Genomic DNA, 24,342 nt, shown 5'->3' with positions numbered 1-24,342 from the left:
AATAATTATTACCTAAACATCGATATAATCACTATTAAAATTTTTAACTAATAATTATATCGATATAATCACTGTTTTATCATGTGACAAAAATCTAATTCTAAGTCAAAATCTCTATTATTCTTAAGCATTCATTTGAAAAGAAAATGAAAACGCAACTCGTTGCGAAAAGTCTTTGTAGAGTCAAATATGATCTTAACTATTTTATTAGCCATTTAAATTCCTTTGCTACCCTTAAAGCCTCTGTTCATGCCCCCTGTTTCATTAACACCCCCATCTCCTTCTCTCTCCTCTGTTCTAACTCCAACTCCATCCTCAACAATGGAGTTCGGCAAATTCTGTGCTTTCCTTTTCCACTTCTTCACAATTCTTTTACTAAACAGAGCTTCTGCTCAACAAGAAGCCTCTGTTAATGGCGCTTCTCAGAAAGCAGCATTGCTTTCGTTCAAAAACGCCATCGTTTCTGACCCACAGAACTATCTCAAGGACTGGGAATCTTCTTCAACGCTTCATTTCTGCAATTGGGCTGGCATTAACTGCAATAATTCAACCCAAGAAATCGAAAAGCTCGATCTCAGCGATAAATCCCTCAAAGGGACAATTTCTCCATCTCTTTCTTATCTCTCTTCTTTAACCATTCTCGACCTCTCTAGAAACTGGTTCGAAGGTTCAATCCCAATGGAGTTGGGGTTTCTTGTTAATCTTCAACAACTCAGCTTGTCATGGAACCACCTCCATGGAAAAATCCCCACAGAGCTTGGATTTCTTCAGAAATTGGCGTTTCTCGATCTGGGTAGCAACAAACTTGAAGGGGAAATTCCTCAGATGCTGTTCTGTAATGGGTCGAATTTGTGTTTGAAATACATAGATTTGTCGAACAATTCATTAGGCGGCGAAATCCCTGTAAGAAATGAATGTCATTTGCCAGAGTTGATGTATCTGTTGCTTTGGTCAAACAAATTGGTGGGACAGGTTCCTGCGGCGCTTTCGAACTCCGCCCAATTGAAATGGCTGGATTTGGGGTCAAATAAGCTCAGCGGCGAGTTGCCTTCTGAAATTGTTGCCAAAATGCCATTGCTGCAGTACCTTTACTTGTCTGACAATGAGTTCATTAGCCATGATGGTAACTCAAATCTCCAACCCTTTTTTGCTTCTTTGATGAATTCTTCAAAGCTTCGAGAGCTTGAGTTAGCTGGAAACCGTCTTGGTGGAGAGATTCCTTCCATTATCGGTGATCTTCATGTCAATCTCTCACAGCTTCATTTGGATGGCAATCTTATCTATGGCGCAATCCCTCCTTCCATTTCAAACCTTAAAAATCTTACCCTTTTGAACTTGTCTAGTAACCTTCTTAATGGAACGATACCTTCTGAGCTTTCCAGATTGAGGAATCTCGAGAGGTTTTATCTCTCAAACAATTCAATTTCTGGTGAAATCCCATCTTCCCTTGGCGAAATTCCTCGTCTGGGTCTTCTTGATTTGTCTCGAAACAACCTCTCTGGCTCTATTCCTGAGGCTTTGGCTAATCTTTCCCAGTTGAGAGAATTGGTTCTTTATAGAAACAGTCTCTCAGGAACAATCCCATCAAGCTTGGGGAAATGCATCAACTTGGAGATTTTGGACCTTTCTAGCAACCAAATTTCAGGGGCTATTCCTAGTGAAGTTGCAGGATTAAGGAGCTTGAAATTGTATTTGAACCTCTCAAGCAACCATTTACAAGGGCCGTTGCCATTGGAGCTCACCAAAATGGACATGATCCTTGCAATCGACTTGTCCTCCAACAATCTCTCAGGTTCAATTCCATCTCAGCTTGAGAACTGTATTGCACTAGAAATCCTCAATCTATCAGGCAATTCCTTCGATGGGCCTTTGCCGATTTCAATTGGGGAACTCTCGTATCTCCGAACATTTGATGTTTCTTTCAATCAGTTAACTGGAAACATCCCAGACAGTCTTCAAACATCTTCAACTCTCAAACAGCTCAACTTCTCCTTCAACAAATTTTCAGGGAAAATCCCAAACGATGGAGTGTTTTCATGGCTGACAATCTCATCGTTCCTTGGAAACAATGATCTGTGTGGCTCAATCAAAGGCTTACCGAAATGCAGAGAGAAGCACAAGCGGCATATCCTCTCAATTTTGATGTCTTCATCAGCAGCTTTGGTGTTCTGCATGATTGGGGTTTCATTAGCAGCTCTAAGATCCAAACTGAGGAAACGTTTCCCAGTTTTCAACAAAAGGGATTTGGAAGAAGGTGAAGAAGAAGAAGAAGAAGAAGAAGAAGAAGCAGAGAGAAAAGAAAGAAAGTACCCAAGAATCTCATACGGACAACTTGTGGAAGCCACTGGTGGGTTCAGCTCTTCCAGCTTAATCGGCTCCGGAAGATTTGGAGATGTGTACAAGGGAATTCTAGCAAACAACACCAAAATCGCAGTGAAAGTTTTGAATCCAATTAGAACAACAGGGGAAATCACAGGGAGTTTCAAAAGAGAATGCCAAGTTTTGAAAAGAACAAGACATAGGAATTTGATGAAGATCATAACAACATGTAGTAGGCCAGATTTCAAGGCTTTGGTTCTTCCATTGATGTCAAATGGGAGCTTGGAAAGTCATATGTATCCAAGGCAGGGACAAGAGCAAGAACCCAGTTGGTGCAAGATTGATTTGGTTCAAGTGGTGAGCATTTGCAGCGATGTGGCTGAAGGAGTGGCGTATTTACACCATCATTCGCCGGTGAAAGTGGTGCATTGTGATCTTAAACCAAGCAACATTCTCCTTGATGCAGACATGACTGCTTTAGTCACTGATTTTGGAATTTCCAAATTGGTGAGCGGTGGAGACGATCAAAATGATTCGGCTTCCTTCAGTTCAACTCATGGCTTGCTCTGTGGATCCGTTGGTTACATCGCTCCTGGTAAGTTCACTAATTAAACGAATTACAGTTGTATTTAAGGCGTAAACTCATAATCTCCGCCTTCAAAAACGCAGAATATGGCTTAGGAAAAAGCGCATCAACAGAGGGGGATGTGTTCAGCTACGGAGTACTTCTTTTAGAATTCATAACAGGGAAACGGCCAACAGACCATTCTTTCCAGCAAGGAGCAGGGCTTCACGAATGGATCAAAAGCCAATACCCACACAGCCTAGACCCTTTAGTCGACGACGCCATGGATAGATACTGCAGGGCGGCGGAGGCGGTGACTGGGCGAAGACCTTGCAAGAGGCTGTGGCGGGAAGTGATAGTGGAAGTTATAGAAATGGGGGTGATGTGCACGCAGTTCTCGCCGTCGATGAGACCCACCATGGTCGACGTGGCTCAAGAAATGACGCGTTTGAAGGAATATCTCTCGCATTCTCTGTCGTCGGTTTATACGCGGCGGCGATGATGTAATTATTAACGGTGGTTGTTGATCCATTTGTTTTCCGACATGGTTTCATCAACTGAAATTTTGTGTAGTTTTCTTTTTTTTTAAAAAAAAAAAAAAAAAAAAAAAAAAAAAGAATTTATTGAATTATTTGTTTGTTTCCTAATTAGAATTAATCAAAATATAAAGATTTAATGGAGTGGATAAAAACTCAAAAATGGAGGCGATTTGTTACTGCTGTAGAGTTGACAATTTTCGTTGACATTTTTAATTTCAGGAGGTATAGTAGCCGTTAAGCAGCCGCCCTAAATCTAATTACTGAATATTATTTCAGTAATATAATAATAATAAACAATTAAAAATCATGCCCAATTTTTTGTTTGGTAATAAAAGATCCAAATTGTTGATTAAAAGTATTTTAGCGTTGAAACTTAAGTCAATCATCAACTTACCTTTATACTATTAATAATTTTTTTCAATGATTATTAAAATCTCGAGTAGCAATTTGTAACCGTCCAAGCTCAAGTCCACCGCTAGCAGATATTGTCCGCTTTAGTCCGTTACGTATTACCGTCAGCTTCACTGTTTTACAAACATGTCTGCTAGGAGGAGATTTCCACACAATTGTAAGGAATGACTCGTTCCCTTCTCCAACAGACGTGAGATTTCATATATTGGATAAAAACAAATAAACAAAGTAAACTAAAGTGTTTCGTGACACTGTAATTTCAGATTGAAAGACAAAAAGGTGTAACTAAGTTATGAGTGATTCAGAAGGTTGGTATCATGGAGAAACATACCTGTTTTGATTTCCCACACAAAGCAATAATAATGGTGAGCTTTTGTTATTGTAAGTGGGGTGAGCATTGTGGTTTGATATCATTTGCTCCTACTTCAAAGCTCCATTGGAATATCTATTTCTCAACCATTTGTGTCCATTATCTACAAATTTATTTATGTTCAAAACAAGATTGCTTCGCTTCCCAAAAGGGTATGTGGATTTGTACCAGAAAAGAGATAATGATATATCTTGGTAAGCCAACTTTCTCAAAGGTCAACATAAAAACATCAAAAAGTTTACAAAATGAGTAGCCTTTTGTTGGATACTGCTATAGGAGATATATATCTTATGTACTTTTGTTGAAAAAGACTGAGGGATTGTGGAATCCTACCAAATAACAGCTTGTTAGCAACGTAAGATTGCAACCAGACGACTCTAAATCTACCACAAAGCAGGGTATTAACCCACGATGATGCTCGTGTACTCAAAACTGAAATTGTTGTGAAATAAAGTTCGCCTAAGATCAGGTCGGAAGGCGTGAATATTCCTATACTACCCATTGTTGGTCCTAAGGAATAGAAGATGTTAGGTTAGCCGAAAGATGATTAATTTATCGGTTCAATGACGTAAGATGCCCTTGCTTTTCCAAAGTAAGAAGGGGTGCAACCTAGCCCGGGGATAGATAGCTCAAAATGGGGTGTGCTAATAAACTAGGAGAAGAACGAAACTAAGCAATTGAGGCAAACAACATGGAATAGTGAGTTTTATCCTTCAAGTGGGAGTTGATAATGATTGCAGTAGAAGATGATACGATAAATTCTTATGATTCTCCAGTAAATACAATAAATTCCATCTGAATGGTATGTTAAAAGAGAGCTGGTTTTATGTACAGAATTATGCCATCTGATCTATACACTTTACAGATTCTATGAACTCAAATCCATTCTATCCTGTCTGTTGAAGAAAATCAAACGCAAACTAAGTCGGATTCATCAACAAAACTCACAGTTAAACTTCACGGCTGTAGAACACAATGCTTCATCAAAACCAAAAGTACAGCATTGCCTGTCCATTAAAATAAAAAAACAGTATTTTTCAGTAAATTTGTAGCATATGTTGTTGTTAATGACAAAGGAAAGGAGAATAGGCTAATACCTCTTGTAGAAGATCGAACATCGAGCCGTGCAGCGCACGTTGCTGGTTGAGTTTGAAACTCCTCATCTCGGATTGAATAGAAGTCAGCTGTTTTTGTATCTCCTGCAGCAGTCTCATCTCCTCTGCTCCTGCACTACTAATCTCTTGCCTTATACTGCCTCTATTCTGTTCCAGCTGATTTATTACACGGCAAAGTTGCTGAAAAGGTTGAGATTCAGCAACAATTTCATCAATTTGTTCTATAGCTTTTCCTTTCCTTGATTTTGATGATTTGTTCTTCAGGGTTTTGCAACTAGAACCATTCTTTGCCTTGGTTTTTTGTTCATGTTCATAGTACAGTCTAAACGGTTCAATGGGTAATGGATCTGGCTTTCCTAGTCTATTTTCACCTTCAAATATCAACTTTTTCTGAAGTTGAATCTTAGCTTGACAAGTTTTAAGAGTAAGATTCTGTTTGTTGGCCTCTGGGATCTCGAAAATATCATGAACACTTGATAAAGAAGAAGAACATTTCGGGCTTACACCAGGTTTATCTTGAATGCTTGAAGGGCAAATAGCAATCCCACCATTCAAACATTCAAATCTATCTTCACCACTACCTTTAGGATCAGATATCTCTTTTATTTGTTCATCTAACATTTCGATTTGTTCCCACGAACAACGGTTAGGATGTCGAACGGTACTTGGGCAGCAATCCAGTTTATGGATCTCAAATGCCTCCACCATTTCTGCAGCATCTCTTTCGTCGACTTGACTCGGAGGCAGCGACTTTGCTCTTCTCACCTTGGTTTCTCCATTTGAACCCCCCAATTCCTTGTTTTGAACCAAAACTTTATCTGCAAATCTGGGTTCACAAGGACCTAAATCAGGGCAACCCAAACTCAACAGTTTATACCTATAAGACTCCACTTGAAATTCCAGAGAAGCAACTTCCATCTCTTTTTGATATATCATATCTTCAAACCCAGCAAGATAATCTTCAGCATGGGATATTTGTTCCTCTGCCATTCTTTGATATTGACTTGCTTCCATCTTCATAGCAGCCTTTTCTTCTTGCAAACGCAGAATCATCGATAGGGCTTCACTTGCTGCAGTCGCTGACGCTTCCCTTTCCTTGTCCAGCTCTGTATAAAGCTTCTGTAGAAGCTGTTGTCCAGCTCCAAGTGCTTCTTTCACACCTTTAATCTCAGATTCTGAAACACTTTCACCCATTGCACCCTCCCTTATGATACAACCCTTCTCTCTTATCAATCAAACACCGCAGAATTCTGCTAATCCTACCTCAAACTGAGATGGGTCGATCTAAAATCGTCACAATCATAAATACAAAACAACTGGGCATCACAAACGACACGCATTAAGGGTTTGAAACTCCATAAACATCAAGCACAAACGATTTCCCAAAAGCAGGCTGAAGGGGTTCGCAAGTTTCAACGTAATATCGATGATTTCCCAAAAGAGGGTAATGGGGTGAGTTAATTTCAACGTTTTCGTTGATGATTTCCCAGAATGAAGCTAAGGGGTTTGTTAGTTTCACCGATTTTGTTAAATGATTTCCGAGAAAGAGGCAAAATGGGTTGAAAAGGTTTCGACAACCCTAAGGACAAAGATGTCTGCAAAAAGGAAAACCGCCATGAACGAAAAGAACAAGAATAAGAACTCACCTGGCAATGAAGATAGGGATTGCAGCGATTTTCGGAGAGAAATGAGAGAGAATCGCAACATTTGAACCCAAATCAGAGTCCACACAATCATTGAACCAGAAAATGGCGGTTTTGGACGCAACAGATCACACAAGGGGGCGCTAGAATATAGAAAAGCGTTGAATTTGCAAGAAAACTGATACCCCCAATTCTAAAAACAAAAGGAATAAGAAACATCTAAAAAGATTTTGATTTAGAAATTAAATATTTTATATAATATATAAGAACAAGCATGGGTTTGATTATAGACACATTAATAGGTCTATCAAAATAATGACTCGGAAAAAAAAAATATATATAAATCTGCATATATTGAATTTTAAAACCAATTTTCAGATATAATTTTTACATATTTAAGCTAAAATCTGAGAGGAAAAAAAATCCAACAAAATATATTCTCTTAATTAGTATTTGTATTTTTAACCAGATTATTCTAAAGATATTTAAACAAATTCATCCCAAAATAGAATATATAAGATAAGCTTAAAAGCTTAAAAATATACAGACGAATTGAATATCAAATAATTTTTGTAATACGTTATTAATAGTCATACCTAACATATATTTAATTTAAATGTTTTATTCGATTAATATTTTATAAGTTAAAAGATAAATATGAATTTATAATACGATAAGCATACCCTAAACATAAGTTTTAAAATTTGTATTTATTATGAATATGGCATAGCTAGTAATTGATTTTCCCATAAAAAACATAAAATAAAAATAAGTATAATTCCAAAACTTATTTGAACGTAAAATTAAACTTGATAAAATGGGATCTTATTAGATTTTTATATCTTCCATTAAGTATTATTTTTTATCCAATCGAATTTGAGTATATTTTCTTATATAGATAATTACTATTTTTTCAAATATAGGAATTATTACTCTTTATTTTTTAAAAAAATAAGAATAAGAAATTATATCAAAATTTAAATAATAGTAATAATAAATAAATAAATAAAAAGACATCTCCGACCCTAGGGATGATTACTTATATGGATAAGCATAATTCCATGATTTTGAATAGGGAGGTGGGTAAAAGGGTATAAGAGTATTTGTACAGTTTTTCAAAAGGTCGTTAATCGTTAGTGACGATTGTAACGGCTACAAAGCCGCCAACTTCTCAGCGTGTCCCGGCGTGGGCTCCCCCTTTGAGCCGACCAATTCTTGTGGTCTCCTTTTTTCAAGGAAAAAAAAAACATAAATTAAGGAAATGATTGCAACCTCTCTAGTTTTGTTTTCCATATAATGGGCCTCATGTATGGTCAATTAAAATTTAGCGAAATGAATGGGCTTCAAGTTTTAAACCAGCCCAGCAACAGGCCCATAAATAAATGGCCCAAAACCCGTTGGTACATTATTAATATCAAATAGTACGTAGAAAAAAAAAAAAAAAAAAAAAAAAAAAACTTGAAGACCATAATGGTATCCTAAGTCGACATCAACCACAACAATCATCCTCCAAATCAAAACAAAAGTACAATTACTTGCCGGCCCCACTCAATTATTTTTCTTTCATCCAAAACATTACAAATTTTAGAACCGCCATTGTCGGTTGCTTCAGTTTTATTATAAATCACAATTATGAATATGTGTAGTTCATTTTAGTTTCATTCCAATTTAGTCCCATACTATTTTTGGATGAATTAATTATTTCCATTTCATAAATTCTAATTACATTTATTACCTCTTCCGCCCTTTTAGGCTAAACATTTAACTAATTATTTACCTTCTAAGGCTATGATTGAATCGAAAATTTTGATCTTAGCGTGTAACTTCTAAAGATAATGTGAGTCTTTAAACTTTAGGCTAATCTATGTAACTTGTGGCTCGCTATGTTGGGACGAGCCATTGATTACATGTCTTGCCTTATCTCTCGAGTCTTAGGCTTCTTATGGAGTTCGAGCGTGAATTAATCGATAATCAAGACTCGTTATGGAACTAATTGTCCATTTCTCTATTTTGACAAAGAACAGTCACATGAGGAAATAATGAAGAGTAGATGTCAAGACATGCAAATATTTGTTTTGTTATCATGGACTGCAAGTTGAGCACATGAGACACTTATACTATTGTGGGTGGGGACATTTTTAATTTACCATTCTTATTCTTATTATTATTAAAAAAAAAAAAAAAAAAAAAAAAAAAAAAAAAAAACAGGGATTTTCTCTCAATTAATAAATTATTATTGGGTACAAGAATTAATGTAAATATTATGAAAAAGGTAATTATTAATTGGCCATTAGCAATTCAATGATATGGTTTAAGTATGATGAGTGGCTATGGCCATCATTTGATCTCCTCTACCAAATTCACATTTTTTTCAATACAAAATAGTTTTAATTACACCTTTTTTAATTTCCATCATCATTAATCATACCAAAATTTTCCGCTCATTGCTCAATCAATCATCACCCTTTTTCTCCCCATATATTCAAATCATATATTTAACCAAACCTAACTAATATTTTATTTAATTTCACCTTTACGCCGTTCACATAAAATGCATCAATAGATATTGAATATATTTTAATTTCTTTTAAAAAGAATCACGTAACACGTAAATTAAAACTAAATATATGCTGTTAAAAGAGATAGAACCCACATTTATTCGAAGGAGTGGAGTAGTGGTGCAGCAAAAGCATATAGTTAGGGCGGCCAGCTGGTTGATGTGGATATAAGCTTCATTACTCATATGCACAACCCACATGCACTCAATCACTCCAACTCATTTTCTTTTCTCTTCTTAATTTATATATATATTTTGGATAAGAACCCAAGAGGAGTAAACCCTTGTATTATTTGAATCATGTTTGAGCTTCCAATATCAATAAATTAATAATTTAAAGGATATATCATAGATTTTTGGATAATTGATTTTACCCCTTAATTCTAATAAATAAATAAATTTTTTTAGAAACATACATTATTGTAACAAAAAAAAACTATTTTCAATTGTTTAATAAAAAAAAAATGTTTAAGAAACTATTTTATAAATTGTAAAATTATAGATTAACCAGAATTTAGAAGATTCGGTTAAATCCTGACCGTTGAAATCCCTAATCTTAAATCTTAAAACTCGTTTGACACGTAAGTTTGGTCAATAAAAGGAAACTCGGCAGTCAAAGAGATTTTTCTTTATTTTGATTGGCTGGGGGCCACGTTGGAAAAAACGGTGGCGCACGCCGCATTGAATTTTATAATTGCATTAATATTATATTACCTTTCCGAACTTGCCCATATTTTCCAACTATTAATATTTTTTCATTAAATCCCTGAATATTTAGGTCAAAGTTAAAGAATTTGAAGATATTAATACCTAGCTACGTCACCACTAAAGTCTTGATTTATTTTTTAGCCAATAAATTTAAATGTATTTTATTCGCTAAATTATTAATTCATCTTAATTTTTTTTTTATATCTTTATTCTTTAAAATTGATTCAAGTACACTCTTCAATAACTATACTTTCAAATGATTGATCGAAACTAACAAAGCTAGCTTGTAAATGGAATAGTCTGGACTAAATGTGAAATTAACGTCACATTTCAAATAATTTAACTTATTTTATATAGTTATAGCTTAAATAAGAATTATTATTATTATTATTATTAATATGAATCACGAATGAGAATTTCACTTTTTATTTATATTTACAATAATGATGTAATTTAGTAGACTTTATTTAATAAAATTAAAAAAATATATATATTTAAATGGTATAAGTTAATGAAAAGGGAAAAGAGCAGAAAAGGAGATGAAGTTGGTGAGGAGAAATTTTTAATTGTGTTGATAGATAAAAAGTAGAGAAAAAGAGAGAAATAAATAAATAAATAAATAAAAGAATTTTGAAGAATGGAGGTGAGAATGACCTAATTCCCTGCCCCATTACACTTCCAATCTCCATCTTCCACCTCCCCATGTCCTTAATATTTATGCCACATCCCTTTCTCATATTATTTAATTAATTCAAATGTGGTTTTGTCCCATTTCTTTATTTAATTAATGCCTTGTTGAAGTTGTTGAGGACGTGCTACTTAAAGCTTATTTTAATATTAGTGCGAACTAAATATTGAAGCGTATTGAAGAAAACACTATATGGTGTTATAAAACTGTAACAACCCAAGTTCGATATTATAGGACTGTAACAACACAAGTCCACCGCTAGTAGATATTGTGTATTTTGGCCCGTTACGTATCACCGTTTTAAAACGCGTCTAATAGAGAGAGATTTTCATACATTTATAAAAAATGTTTCGTTTCCCTCTCCAACCGATGTGGGATCTCACAATCCACCCCTTAAGGTTCATCATTCTCACTGGTACATTATTCCACCGCTAATAAATATTGTATGTTTTTATCCGTTACATATCGCCGTCAGCTTCACGGTTTTATAACGCGTAGGAAAAAAAAAATCCTTTACAGCCATATTATTCTCCTCCCATTCCATCTCTTGATTTGGAGGAATGAAAAAACATTTTTGTTTTGTTTCGATTCAATTAATTGTTGCCCATGCTCCAAGGTCTCCTAAAAAAAGTAAAAAATAATAAATAAAAAAAAAACAAAAAAAGGTTGTTTTATATTTTATTTATGAAAATTATTTGTGGGAAGTATTTTTATTTCATGGAAGGACTTAAAAATGATTTGGGTAATTTTTCTTGATAAAAAAAAAATGTTAAATGGGTCTTGTGTAAAATACAATTTCCTTTTGTGCTTTATTTGACGTAGTTTGGAAAATTAAACGATTTATTTTAAATTAATTTATATTTTGAGTAATATCTTATCAATGGATCTTATTTATAAGAAAAGTTTAAGAAAATAGGTGGCGCGAAAGCAAACTGTCCTCCATGGTCCCTACCTTCTCAAGCAGTCCTAAACATAACCGTTTTCTCATTTTTCAATTAATTAATTTTAATAATTTATGTTAAAAAAGAAGCGCTTTTCTTTTTCTTCTCCCTCTCTTTGGAGTTCTTCTTCGAAAATCTGAACTCCATCAATTCTGCCCGCTGGAAAGAGCCTTGTACGGCTAACTCTCTCTCCACTTCTTTAAACCTTATCGCCTTCGTTCATTTTTCGAAGAAATCAAACTCTACGGGTTTCTCCGATCGAATTTCTTCTTATTTGCTTTATTTTTTAGTTCGGATTTCAATCGTCGGACAGCTTTTCCGATTCGCTGCGTGATTGGTTTGCCGTAATGGTGAGAACTCGTTTTCTTCAACCTCTATGATTTTCTTCTCTTTTCTCGTATTCGAAGTTCTGATTTGCGACTGAAGATGATGTCGTCCTCCTTGAATTAGTTCTATTCGAGTTTCGATTGAAATGTTTCTGCGAGTTCTTTTATTTTTATTTTTATTGTCCTTTCTTCTTTTTTGAGTAGCTTCGGAGTTCGCAGATTCCGTTTTTGTTTTCTATAATAAGTTTGAAACATTTCACTCATTTCCTGTCTCGTGGATCGTCCGTAAAAGGTGTTGGATCCTTTTTTCTTTTTTTAAACTATAATTACTGAAATTTCTTTGTCGTCTTTGTATTTTCCGAAATTTGAGTATGTCTCGTGGATTTATTTATATTCCTCTCTATGTAAGATCTCTGAAGCTATTGTCGAGAGATTTATATGAGCAGTAAGGGCTAGTAGGCCGGTTTGCAGCATCAGATGCACGAATCTGTTGAAATCCTTGAACTTATTTTATTTTTTTTTGCTGGATTTCAGAAATTATTGCATTTATTAACAGCTGCACCTGAATTGTGAAGTTATGAAGAGGGGAATATTAATCCGGAGAGTTCAGATGGAAACTTTGTTCTTATCTAACCTCGCACATAACCATGAATCTTAGTTTCATTTCTATGCGTTTTTTTTTCGTGTTGACTTTGGTTTTGGTAATTAATATCGATTTATTACGTGCTACGTAAATTCTTAGAACGGACAAAGGTTCTCCTTCCACGTGGAGTGGGCATCCACCATTTGCTCACAAGCAAATTGAATGGTGCCTTGAATGGTATCTTGGGGCAAATAATGAGAAAAATGACAGTTGGAGTGAATGTTACCTTTTCAATTTCACCTGGTCCTTAGACCTACGAGTATTATATCTTATGAGATAGTTGGGTAATGGAACTTCTTTACTTTTCCAAGTTTCAGAATTGTTTTTAATGAGGCATTTATGAAAAAGAGAAGTTCGCAGAGAAGATGAAGTGAACCAAATGGCGAGGTCCAGATAGTGAACCAGATAGTCGGAATGTACAGAATCATTCATGTTTACAGCCCAACCATCCATAGCCGAATAAGGTCCCGTTAAGCTCCACTTCCCTTTCTTATCCTGTTGTGACCTGCAAAAGCCCACGCACTCTATCCTCCCAGTTCGGGAGTTTCTAAGGCGACCCCTTTCCTTAAACGCAAGTTGTGTCGAAGCAAGACGAATTTGACGTTTATGCAATTTTTGGCAGTCCTTTTTTAAGCGGCCCTGGATACCCTAACTTGTCCTCGTCTTCCTTGTGGTAGTTCGATCTGCTTGGGTTGAGGGCATTGGTTGATTAGAAACTAAATTAATTCTAGTTTATTTGCTCTGGTGTTTCAAGTTCGCCTTTCAGTTGATTTTTTGCTGCTGTAGACTGTATGCTCTCTGGTTTATTTATTAGATTTTCGTTTCCTCTTTCTTTTCTTTAATGTTGGATTATTCCTTGCTTTTTCGTTCATTCTTTGATTGTGCATTTTTGTGGTGGCAGATGCAATGCTGGTAAAAGGATCTTTCTTTTCGTGAGTGCTGTTTTTCCAGATTCAGGGAATGCGAATTGTGTAGTTATGTGACGAAATCTATCACTATGGTCTGATTTCGATAGTTTGGATGGATGTATGCGAATCGGCGCGGGCATTTACAAAGCATACCGTAGCTGCGGCGCCAAGACAACCGTTGGTTCCTGCAGAAAAGAACAATGAAGTTATCACACGGTTTCCCTCGTGTTCCAAGAAAATGTCACCTTCTCCTTCATCGTTGTCTGGTCCTCGGCGTTGCCCATCACCAAGCATCACGCGGACGGTGCATACATCCTTCCAATTGGTTCTTAAAAGAGCTCAATCAGCAGAGAGGAAGCGACCGTCCACACCCCCTTCTCCAAGCCCGGCCGCACCGATTGATGGTTCACCAGCAGATTTACAGTTGCTATCGAAAAGAATGATTAGTGGTCGACCTGATAGCTTATGGCCCTCTACGATGAGAAGTTTGAGCGTCTCATTCCAATCTGATACAATTTCTATTCCTGTTAGTAAGAAGGAAAAACCCGTGTTATCATCTCCTTCTGATCGAACTCTTAGGCCTTCTTCCAATTTTCCTTCTAAGCAGGCCGAGACGCAAACTGTTGCACGGAAGTCCGCGCCAGAAAGAAAGAGGAGTCCACTTAGAGGTAAAAATGGGCACGATCAATCAGAGAATTTCAAACCGGTTGCTGGGTCACGTACCCAATTCATAGATCAGCATAGATGGCCTAGTCGAATTGGTGCGAAAGCATCCTCCAATTCATTAAATTGTTGCGTGGATCTCGCCGATAAAAGAGTCCCAATCTTAAATAAGCCACTTAGAGGAAGCGCATTATCTTGTACGGTCGAGACTGTTAGCAAACCTTTACAGAAATCGACCAGTGGTGTTATGAGGCTATCATATGTTGATGGAAGGAGTAGAAAAGAATTTGAGGCAAATTCAGCCAATGACAATTCAATGCAGGAATCTGCAGCTAACAAGGTTGTTTCGTCAAGTTTAGCAGACATAAAAATAACAACAAACCGAGTTGTGAGATATGACTCGCCTACTCTTGTCCCACGTCCATCCTCTGTTACTAGAAGAGCTAGTCCATCTCGAATGACACCATCAACTCCAACTCCTCGAGCAATTAGCTCATCACGAATCAGACCTTCAAATGCTACTCAATCCAATGTTTCAACTTCTGTTCTTAGTTTCATAGCAGATTTTAAGAAGGGAAAGAAGGCTACAGGCTATATAGAAGGTGCTCATCAGCTACGGCTTCTATACAATAGACATTTGCAATGGAGATGTGCTAATGCCCGCGCAGAGGCTGTTCTGCGTAATCAGGAGGTGGCGGCAGAGGTAGGGTTTCAATGCATGTTGATCTTGCTAGATAATCGGCCTCTTTTTGGCAATTACTTGTTGTTTTTCTCTGTTTGAACCAGACGTGATTCCTGTTACTTACGATTGAGAACAGTCTGAAATTTTGATGATTAATCTTTGCGAAGATATTTGCTACAATTGTTCACATATTTGCTTATGGTCAAGAAACTTAGTTATATTCTGACAGTCCAATTGCCGGACATGATTGCTTGTATACTAAAGTGCAAGTTAAAGATTAAGAACTTTTGTGCTTTGGTGCAGAGAACTCTTCTTGGCGTATGGAATACTACACTAAATCTGTGGGATTCAGTAATCAGAAAAAGGATCAATCTCCAACAGCTGAAGCTAGAGCTCAAGTTGATTTCGGTTATGAATGATCAAGTAATATGATTAATTCATTCAAAACCATTATATATCATTAGTTTAGTTTATACAGCACGGCTGTTTTACACTTTCAGTATAATACACATTCAAAACCATTATTCTCTTTTAGTTAATATGTTAAATCAGAACATTTCTAGTCCTTTGAATATGGAGTTATAATTCCCTTCCTATTTGTATTTGAACAATCATTGCCTGTCATGCATGCTATATGGTTTTTATGTTGCATGGGATTGATGCAGATGAGCTACCTCAACGAATGGGCTGTGCTTGAAAGAAGTCATAATCGATCCTTATCAGGTGTTATAGACGATTTGGAGTCGAGCACTCTTCGTGTTCCTTTGACTGGAGGAGCAAAAGTATACTACATTGGCCAGTAATTTGTTTTAACTATGGGAAACAGAATATTGGTAACTTACAGTAATTTGCTTATTTACAGGTAGATGCGGGCTCTTTAAATGATGCTATTTTTTCAGCCGTTGAGGTGATGCAAGCAATGGGATCCTCCATTTGCTCGATGCTCCCAAGGGTAAACTTGCATAACTCCACCTTGAATGTTATCGATATTTAATAGCTTGTCTCCACATCTTCCTTGAAATAAAGAGCCTCTGCAAATGTTATGGACATTAACCAATCTTGTCATCTTATAATGCAATTGATATTCGTAGAGCTTGAGAATTAGAATAATTCTGATCATACTAGCTAGAGGAGATAAAATTAATGCTGCAAGTATCTAAACCTTTGTAAACCATCAAACTGCCTGTGATTTGGATTTCTCCCCCTACCAGCTAGCATTTTATCCCGTGAGGTCTACATGTTACGGAGATTAAAATTTTCATTATACTTATCATCTACTTGATAATTGTTATAAATATATACTATTTCCAAACTTCAAGTGATGTACTTTAATTTTCTGTACTCTCCTTTTGAGGAAATACGTCTTTTAGGACATTGAAAACGTAATTTATTGAATTGTTTGCTGATGTTTGGATGGGCAATGTTTAAATATTTATAACTATTTATACTTCAAACTCCATGGCCGGGAGCTTCAATGCTTTCTTTTCTGCTGTTCTAGTCTGTGTTATCTACTGTTCATCATCGTCTTATTTGTTTTTCAGGTGGAGATAATGCAGACGTTGGTTATTGAACTTGCAATTTTAGCAGCCCAAGAAAAGGCTATGCTTGATGAATGTATAGCATTGTTGGCATCAACAGCAGCTTTGCAGGTGGGGATTACATTTCACTGTCGTATAAATTGACGAATAGACTTACTTGTCTTGATCTTACTTGGAACCTTTTATTGTCCCACAAATCTCATTGATGCGAATAGGAAAAAGTATTGCCCAAATTTTATGCATTTTGTTCACAGAGTTTTGGTTCATTCCTCTTCATGAAGCTCATAACTGGTGGATAAGAGCTGTTCATTTAGCGAGAATAAAGTGCATATTGCAACAATCTATCAGTTTTTGCAATTGCATATTAGTAACAGTATGCCATTCGAAAGCAGGTTCAGGAGCAGAGTTTGTGGACGCATCTCATACAAACAAAGGAACGATTGGAAAAGGGCTGCCTGGTTTAGGCGGTTAAAGGCAAGCTTCCCAACCTGACCGGCCCTGCTAGGCTAAGCAAGCTAACAACAAAGCCCATTTTGTTACCTCACTGAAAGATGAGTCATTCTTCCAAATCAGTCTTCCCCCGCATGTAAATTCATTCTTTAGATTCTCACCGGGAGTTTGTAGCTGTAGATCCTTTTATTTATTTATTTAATTTTAATCTATTCCTCATTTTAAAATTTTCTTCAACCTTTTCCATTGCAAGAGCTCTCTGGCTTATTCTTTCCACCTTCAACTTCAGATCTGCTAAACAATTTCTCCAATATTTGATTACATTTTGTAGGTGGTGAAATAAGGATAATAAAATACCATGTCATTCCAATGGTCCTTAAACTTCAGAAATATAGTTCTATATGATTTTGAAATTATGTTGACTATTAGTAGGCCTAGTGCACAAGTGATGACATGGCAGCTAGATGTCGAGGTAGTAATGGCTAATGTGGCAAATTTAAATTAGATGGCGATACTTATTAAATTAGTGAAGAGAAAGTTCAAAGACTAAATATTTTTCAAGACTTGAAAGAATTATAGGCATCGAACTCGGCACCACCTACAGCTGTGTCGAGATAGGAGGATTCTGTGTATGGATATGTTCATGAAATGTATGCAGGCTGAGGATAAATGCTACTAAAATTGATCTCTAGCAAATCAATACAGTCGTCGACATCAACGTCAACGCCATTCTGAACGTAATGGCCGAGGCCAAGACTGCAGGGGTGAAGAACTCTGTGAAGGAGACGATTGATTGAGTGGAACCAGTTGGCGGAGGTTGATGAACGGTGAGCACGAGGACAAGCTGGAGGAGCTTGAGGGTATTTGTAATCCCATCATTGAAAAGTGTATCAGGGCGGCGCTGGCGGCGGTCCTTCGATGAGTGACGATAATATGCCTGATCGGGCTCCCTCCGAGTTCGCCAGTGGTTCTGGACCGAAAATTGAGGAGGTTATATATATATATATATATATATATATTAAATGAAAAAGAAAAAAAAAGTATTTTAAAGCCTCGACAGAGTTATTTCATAATTAATTTATGTAATAATCAACTAAAGTTGGATACATATAGTGAGCTTAGAGAAATTTATGCCTTGCTTATCGTTTGAATGAGTGAGTAAATTAGCATAAATTAAATTGATGGTAAAAAAAAGTGCAAGATTTTATTTAAGTTAGAGCTAATTTGATGAAATTAAAAGTTGAAAATGAAAATAGATAGAAGTAAAATAATAATAATAATATAAATGATTTATAAATAAAAAATAAAAAAACGAGAAACATTGGGTAAAAAAAGCAAATTATATATGACAATAAAACTGGAGAGTGGAATTAAGAGTAAATTAATCAGTCAAGAAGAGATAGAGAGATTACAACATCCTTACCTAACCATTTGAAGTTCTTTTGGTTTACAAGTTTTCAAGTTCTTGCATTCTAAGCATTCTGGTCTTTTTTCACCTTCTAATCATTATGGGAAAGAAAAAGAAATCGCATCAATACCATATAATATGTAAATACTAATACTAATGTGCGTTACAGTTAGAAATAAGATAATGATCTTTATTAATATTTACTTCAGCTTATAATGAACCAAGTATGGAACTTTTGAATGATCACTAGCAAAGGTTACTGAGTTGACTACGTGTAATTAATGAAGAGAAACCATTTGGAAGTAAGAAAGAGAGACTGAAAGCAAAAGAGCAACGATGGTACCTTAATGGATAAGATGAACACGGAAGTAGAAGAGAGTTACATGGCAGTTCAACTGTGAAATCTTACGTCGGTTGAAGAGGAGAACGAAACATTCTTTATAAGAGTGTGAAAACCTCTCCCTAGCCAATGCATTTTAACAACTTTGAGGGGAACCCAAAGAAAAAAGACAAAACAAAGACAATATTTGTTAGCGGTGGGCTTGAGCTTTTACATGAACACGGAAGGGTAGGAAGCGACTTTGACACAACAACCAACTCACCACCCATTTCATCAGACACATTAGGTGAAGGCAATTGAATATCTAATGCCACCCTTTTCAATCTCTACCTTTTGCCTTCATAAACAGACGCTACTTACTTCAAAATCTCATTTTTCATCGATCGCCAGCCATGGAAGCCAGCGCAGGACTTGTTGCTGGTTCTCATAACCGCAATGAGCTTGTTGTCATTCATGGCCATGAGGAGGTGATGAACTTAATTGATCAGAAAGTGCAGTGGGAGAAGGTTTTGGTTTGTTTGTTTGTTTGTCACTGATATGGTTGTGTATTTGTTTTGTTTTCTGTTCTGCAGCCGAAGCCATTGAAGAACTTGGATGGTCAAGTTTGTGAGATCTGTGGTGACGAAGTGGGGCTTACGGTGGATGGTGATCTGTTTGTTGCCTGCAATGAATGTGGTTTTCCAGTCTGCAGACCTTGTTATGAGTATGAAAGAAGAGAAGGAAGCCAACTGTGTCCTCAGTGTAAAACTAGATATAAGCGACTTAAAGGTGAAACACAGAACGAAGGACTATGCAATAACAAGTTTCGAGTTTTCTTTTTTCTTAAACTCTCTCTCTTTTTGGGTATTGTGAAGGGAGTCCGAGGGTCGAGGGAGATGATGATGAAGAAGACATAGATGACATTGAACATGAATTCAACATTGATGATGAGAGGAATAAACACAGTCATATGGCAGAAGCTATGCTACATGGCAAGATGAGCTACGGTAGAGGGCCAGATGATAATGAAAATGCACAGTATGGAAGAACAGAGCCAGTGAGTGGGCAAACCTTTCATTCTTTAGCCTCTGTTTGGAAATCCTTTTCCTAATTAATATTGCATATCCAGGAAAGTTTTGAGCTTCCTTTATCATCCCAGGGTTATGGAGATCAGATATCATCTTCTTCACTGCACAAACGAGTGCATCCATTTCCAGCTTCTGAACCAGGTAAATTTTCTGCACCCCATTGATCCTGCATTAAATTGTCCCAAAGATACATGAAGTTTTGTTATCATACGGTATCCGATATGCTTTAAAAAATTCAGGCAGTGGAAGATGGGATGAAAAGAGAGAGGAAGGTTGGAAAGATAAAATGGATGATTGGAAATTGCAGCAAGGCAATCTTGGGCCTGAACCTGATGATGCCAATGACCCTGACATGGCTATGTATGCTTGAACATTTCCCAGTTCAGTCTTTCTAAATTCAGATGTTTGAAACTTTTGTTCGCGGAACTCCATGTGTCAATGACTCGCAAACTGTTGCAGGATTGATGCAGCTAGACAGCCACTATCAAGGAAGGTACCAATAGCATCTAGCAAAATTAATCCTTACCGAATGGTTATTGTGGCTCGGCTCGTTATTCTTGCCTTCTTCCTTCGATATCGGATTCTAAATCCAGTGCATGACGCATTGGGTTTGTGGCTAACTTCTGTGATATGTGAAATCTGGTTTGCATTTTCGTGGATCCTCGATCAGTTCCCCAAATGGTTCCCAATTGATCGTGAAACCTACTTGGATCGTCTGTCCCTCAGGTAATATCAATTCTACAACAGCATTAAAAGGCAAAAGAATAATAATAAATGTGTTAGTTTGAATATATTTATCAAAATCTAGAATGTCATCATATGAATGTTGTAATGTAGGTATGAACGAGAGGGTGAACCTAATTTGCTTGCTCCAGTGGACATTTTTGTCAGTACTGTTGATCCGATGAAGGAACCTCCTCTTGTAACAGCTAACACAATCTTATCTATCTTGGCCATGGACTATCCAGTTGATAAGGTTTCATGCTACGTTTCAGATGATGGAGCTTCCATGCTTACCTTCGAAGCAATGTCTGAAACTGCAGAATTTGCCAGGAAATGGGTGCCCTTCTGTAAGAAGTTTTCGATAGAACCTCGAGCACCTGAAATGTACTTTTGTGAGAAGATCGATTATCTCAAGGATAAAGTCCAACCAACGTTTGTAAAGGAGCGTCGAGCAATGAAGGTAAGCACTTTTAACAAATAAACTGAGAAAGAGAAAAATATAGGAGTGCCACAATTGTGTCTAATATCAAGCCTGAAATATCTTTGGAGTATGTAGAGAGAATATGAAGAATTCAAGGTCAGGATAAATGCCCAAGTAGCAAAAGCCATAAAAGTTCCCACAGAAGGATGGATAATGCAAGATGGAACACCATGGCCAGGCAACAACACAAAAGATCATCCTGGTATGATCCAAGTCTTTCTGGGTCACAGTGGAGGCCTTGATGCAGAAGGGAATGAACTCCCCCGCTTAGTGTACGTATCTCGTGAGAAAAGACCAGGTTTCCAACATCACAAGAAGGCTGGTGCCATGAATGCCTTGGTAGCTTGCTCAGTTCCAAGTTTCTCTCTTTCTTGACCCCAGTTTATTCATTTTCCTTTATCTAATCGACAGCACTTTGTACAATTGTAGATTCGTGTATCTGCAGTGCTTACAAACGCTCCATTCATGTTGAACTTGGATTGTGATCACTACATAAACAATAGCAAAGCAGCAAGAGAGGCAATGTGTTTCCTTATGGACCCTCAAGTTGGAAAGAAAGTCTGTTATGTACAATTTCCGCAAAGATTTGATGGAATAGATAGGCATGATCGTTATGCCAACAGAAATACAGTCTTCTTTGATGTAAAGATCACGTCTCAGATGTATTCTATATAATTGTTTAAGTGGCCAAGCGCTGAATATCATAAAAATAAACTATGTTTCCTTGTGATGCAGATTAACATGCGAGGTTTAGATGGAATTCAGGGACCTGTATATGTTGGCACAGGGTGTGTTTTCAGGAGACAGGCTTTATATGGTTATGAACCCCCAAAAGGACCGAAGCGCCCAAAAATGGTATGCTGTGACTGTTGTCCATGCTTTGGACGTCGCAAGAAGCTTAAGAGCTCTAAAAGTGGGGTAGATGGAGATGCTGCAGGTGAGTACATTTTTTCAAACTTCAACTTTTATTGGCACTTGTGTCTTGGTGGATACATTGCCATCAGATTGTGATAACTCATAATCGCTTGCTGCTATGAGCAGCGATGGAAGATAACAAGCAGCTGCTAATGTCGCAAATGAATTTCGAAAAGAAATTCGGTCAGTCATCAATTTTTGTTACCTCGACTTTGATGGAAGAAGGTGGTGTTCCACCCTCCTCGGGTCCAGCGGCCCTACTTAAGGAAGCAATTCATGTTATCAGTTGCGGTTATGAAGACAAAACCGAATGGGGTACAGAGGTAATGTCAACAATCCTTACTGAGGAAACATCTAAACACAACCTTCCTCTTTCCTTTCACTACTGACATGCTAAGAGTGAAATCGAACAAAAAGTAATAACAAATATAGTCTAGAGAAAGGTAAACTTGAAACTGATACCTGTATCATGTTTGTGTATGCAGTTGGGCTGGATTTATGGGTCGATCACAGAAGATATTCTAACAGGTTTCAAGATGCATTGTCGTGGCTGGAGATCTATATACTGCATGCCAAAGAGACCTGCATTTAAGGGTACAGCTCCCATTAACTTGTCTGATCGGCTGAACCAGGTGCTTCGGTGGGCACTCGGGTCTATTGAAATCTTTTTCAGCAACCACTGCCCTGTTTGGTATGGTTATAAGGGTGGGAAGCTAAAGTGGCTAGAGAGATTTGCATACGTCAACACAACTGTCTACCCCTTCACTTCAATACCACTTCTCGCCTACTGTACCCTCCCTGCGATTTGTCTGCTCACCGATAAGTTCATCATGCCACCGGTAAATATAGTAAAATTTACAGTATCGCCTACAAAAGATGATTTAAGCAGAAAATATTTGAGGAGGAAATTGATGAAGACATAATTAATTTAGAAGTCACAGTAAACTACACATATAATTATATTGTTTGATAAACTTACTTGGCAAAGTATTTTGCATCCATTGATGAAATCATCTTCGGCTTTTTGACAAACAGATAAGCACTTTTGCAAGTCTCTACTTCATTGCCTTGTTTCTTTCCATTTTTGCTACGGGTATTCTAGAGCTTAAATGGAGTGGAGTTAGCATTGAGGAATGGTGGAGAAATGAGCAGTTCTGGGTCATTGGTGGTATTTCAGCTCATCTATTTGCTGTTGTTCAAGGTCTATTGAAGGTTCTGGCTGGAATTGATACTAGCTTCACAGTTACATCCAAGGCAACAGATGACGAAGATTTTGGAGAACTATATGCCTTTAAATGGACCACTCTACTAATCCCTCCAACAACTATTTTGATCATCAACCTTGTTGGGGTTGTTGCAGGCATCTCAGATGCCATAAACAATGGCTATCAATCATGGGGACCTCTATTTGGGAAGCTTTTCTTTGCCTTCTGGGTGATTGTCCATCTCTACCCATTTCTTAAGGGTCTGATGGGCCGACAAAACCGCACACCGACTATAGTCGTCATATGGTCCGTGCTGTTGGCTTCAATCTTCTCCTTGCTTTGGGTTCGAATTGATCCATTTGTGATGAAAACAAAGGGACCAGATACCAAGCAATGTGGACTAAATTGCTGAGAGGCTATCTCTTTCTTGTTATTTGATGTGTGCATCACCAGAAGATTCATGTGCACAGGCAGGAGACTTATATGCATTCTGGACATTGCATATAGAACATGTGAACTGAAAGAATGTAAAGCACAAGAACGAGTAAAAGCAAGGGTGAAATTTTTGTGTAGTATGACTACGTGCCTAGTTTTGTGAACAAATGAAGATTGTTTAATTCAGTTTGTGTACACAAAACAGAACTTATCATATAGAAAATTACAATATTGTAACTCAACACCTCGTCCTCTGACAAAAGAAAACAGTATATAAATCAGAACTGATGAGTGATTGATATGAAAGATCCAGTAAAAATTATCAATAGGCTTCAGGTAAGAACAAATGTAAACGAAAGGGTAAGAAAATATATACACAGAGAAATATGAAATTTCTGACTCAATAGACAAAGACAGTACAACACCTCAAGGATTAATATCTTTGGAGACGCATTCCTTGAATTTTATTCTCAAATGCCACAAACTGACCTCCTGAGTATCCAAATATATATATGTATATAGAAGAAATAAATATAAAGATAGTTCATGCAAATGTTGTAAACAATTCATACCAAAAACCCTACAAACTAAGGTCTAGAGTCAAGAAGGTCTATTTTCCTTTCACAATTTTGTGAAGCTAGAGAATGTAAAGCCATGCATTAGGCATGACCTAACTGCGTACCTACAGCACAGCAAGTTAAT

General features: G+C 36.9%; 4 protein-coding genes and 1 long non-coding RNA gene across 10 annotated transcripts; 3 read left to right on the top strand and 2 right to left on the bottom strand.

Annotated features, from left to right (window-relative positions):
• Window positions 1-263: 263 nt before the first annotated feature.
• Window positions 264-3,500, top strand: LOC111793847 (putative leucine-rich repeat receptor-like serine/threonine-protein kinase At2g24130). The gene is made up of 2 exons (XM_023675909.2): window positions 264-2,914; window positions 2,989-3,500. Exons 1-2 carry the CDS (start codon window positions 322-324, stop codon window positions 3,384-3,386), a joined length of 2,991 nt encoding a protein of 996 aa, XP_023531677.1. The 5' UTR covers window positions 264-321; the 3' UTR covers window positions 3,387-3,500.
• A 1,398-nt stretch (window positions 3,501-4,898) lies between these two features.
• LOC111784602 (uncharacterized) lies at window positions 4,899-7,197 on the bottom strand. Of its 2 annotated transcripts, XM_087123115.1 has the most exons (3): window positions 6,966-7,197; window positions 5,302-6,603; window positions 4,899-5,211 (listed from the first exon to the last, which is right to left on the bottom strand). In XM_087123115.1, exons 2-3 carry the CDS (start codon window positions 6,511-6,513, stop codon window positions 5,188-5,190), a joined length of 1,236 nt encoding a protein of 411 aa, XP_086979241.1. In that variant the 5' UTR covers window positions 6,514-6,603; window positions 6,966-7,197; the 3' UTR covers window positions 4,899-5,187. The 2 variants fall into 2 exon arrangements, with proteins under 2 accessions (XP_086979241.1, XP_086979240.1); XM_087123114.1 differs by having other exon boundaries at window positions 5,302-7,196.
• Window positions 7,198-11,963: 4,766 nt separating this feature from the next.
• Window positions 11,964-17,303, top strand: LOC111784598 (AUGMIN subunit 8). 4 transcript variants are annotated; one of them, XM_023665249.2, is made up of 7 exons: window positions 11,964-12,206; window positions 13,727-15,099; window positions 15,382-15,501; window positions 15,744-15,860; window positions 15,941-16,030; window positions 16,620-16,727; window positions 17,009-17,303. In XM_023665249.2, exons 2-7 carry the CDS (start codon window positions 13,846-13,848, stop codon window positions 17,078-17,080), a joined length of 1,761 nt encoding a protein of 586 aa, XP_023521017.2. In that variant the 5' UTR covers window positions 11,964-12,206; window positions 13,727-13,845; the 3' UTR covers window positions 17,081-17,303. The 4 variants fall into 4 exon arrangements, with proteins under 4 accessions (XP_023521017.2, XP_086979629.1, XP_023521019.2 ...); XM_087123503.1 differs by lacking the exon at window positions 11,964-12,206 and adding an exon at window positions 13,143-13,289; XM_023665251.2 differs by lacking the exon at window positions 11,964-12,206 and adding an exon at window positions 13,296-13,498.
• A 225-nt stretch (window positions 17,304-17,528) lies between these two features.
• Window positions 17,529-22,578, bottom strand: LOC111784600 (uncharacterized). Its single transcript, XR_002813563.2, has 6 exons — window positions 22,463-22,578; window positions 20,739-20,981; window positions 20,408-20,619; window positions 19,865-20,047; window positions 18,490-18,565; window positions 17,529-18,036 (listed from the first exon to the last, which is right to left on the bottom strand). It is a non-coding gene; the product is annotated as an uncharacterized LOC111784600 (long non-coding RNA).
• LOC111784597 (cellulose synthase A catalytic subunit 7 [UDP-forming]) lies at window positions 18,941-23,946 on the top strand. 2 transcript variants are annotated; one of them, XM_023665247.2, is made up of 13 exons: window positions 18,941-19,281; window positions 19,387-19,582; window positions 19,669-19,850; window positions 19,953-20,022; window positions 20,121-20,241; window positions 20,341-20,607; window positions 20,719-21,064; window positions 21,161-21,424; window positions 21,515-21,727; window positions 21,821-22,022; window positions 22,127-22,323; window positions 22,486-22,839; window positions 23,036-23,946. In XM_023665247.2, exons 1-13 carry the CDS (start codon window positions 19,207-19,209, stop codon window positions 23,615-23,617), a joined length of 3,069 nt encoding a protein of 1,022 aa, XP_023521015.1. In that variant the 5' UTR covers window positions 18,941-19,206; the 3' UTR covers window positions 23,618-23,946. The 2 variants fall into 2 exon arrangements, with proteins under 2 accessions (XP_023521015.1, XP_023521014.1); XM_023665246.2 differs by having other exon boundaries at window positions 19,923-20,022.
• Window positions 23,947-24,342: the final 396 nt, after the last annotated feature.

This window comes from Cucurbita pepo, chromosome 4 (genome assembly GCF_057944985.1).
Source record: "Cucurbita pepo subsp. pepo isolate OVF chromosome 4, ASM5794498v1, whole genome shotgun sequence".
In the NCBI taxonomy this organism is placed as follows: Eukaryota; Viridiplantae; Streptophyta; class Magnoliopsida; order Cucurbitales; family Cucurbitaceae; genus Cucurbita; species Cucurbita pepo.
Note: the sequence above shows the minus strand (reverse complement) of the source record. Positions and strands in the feature narration are given on the sequence as shown.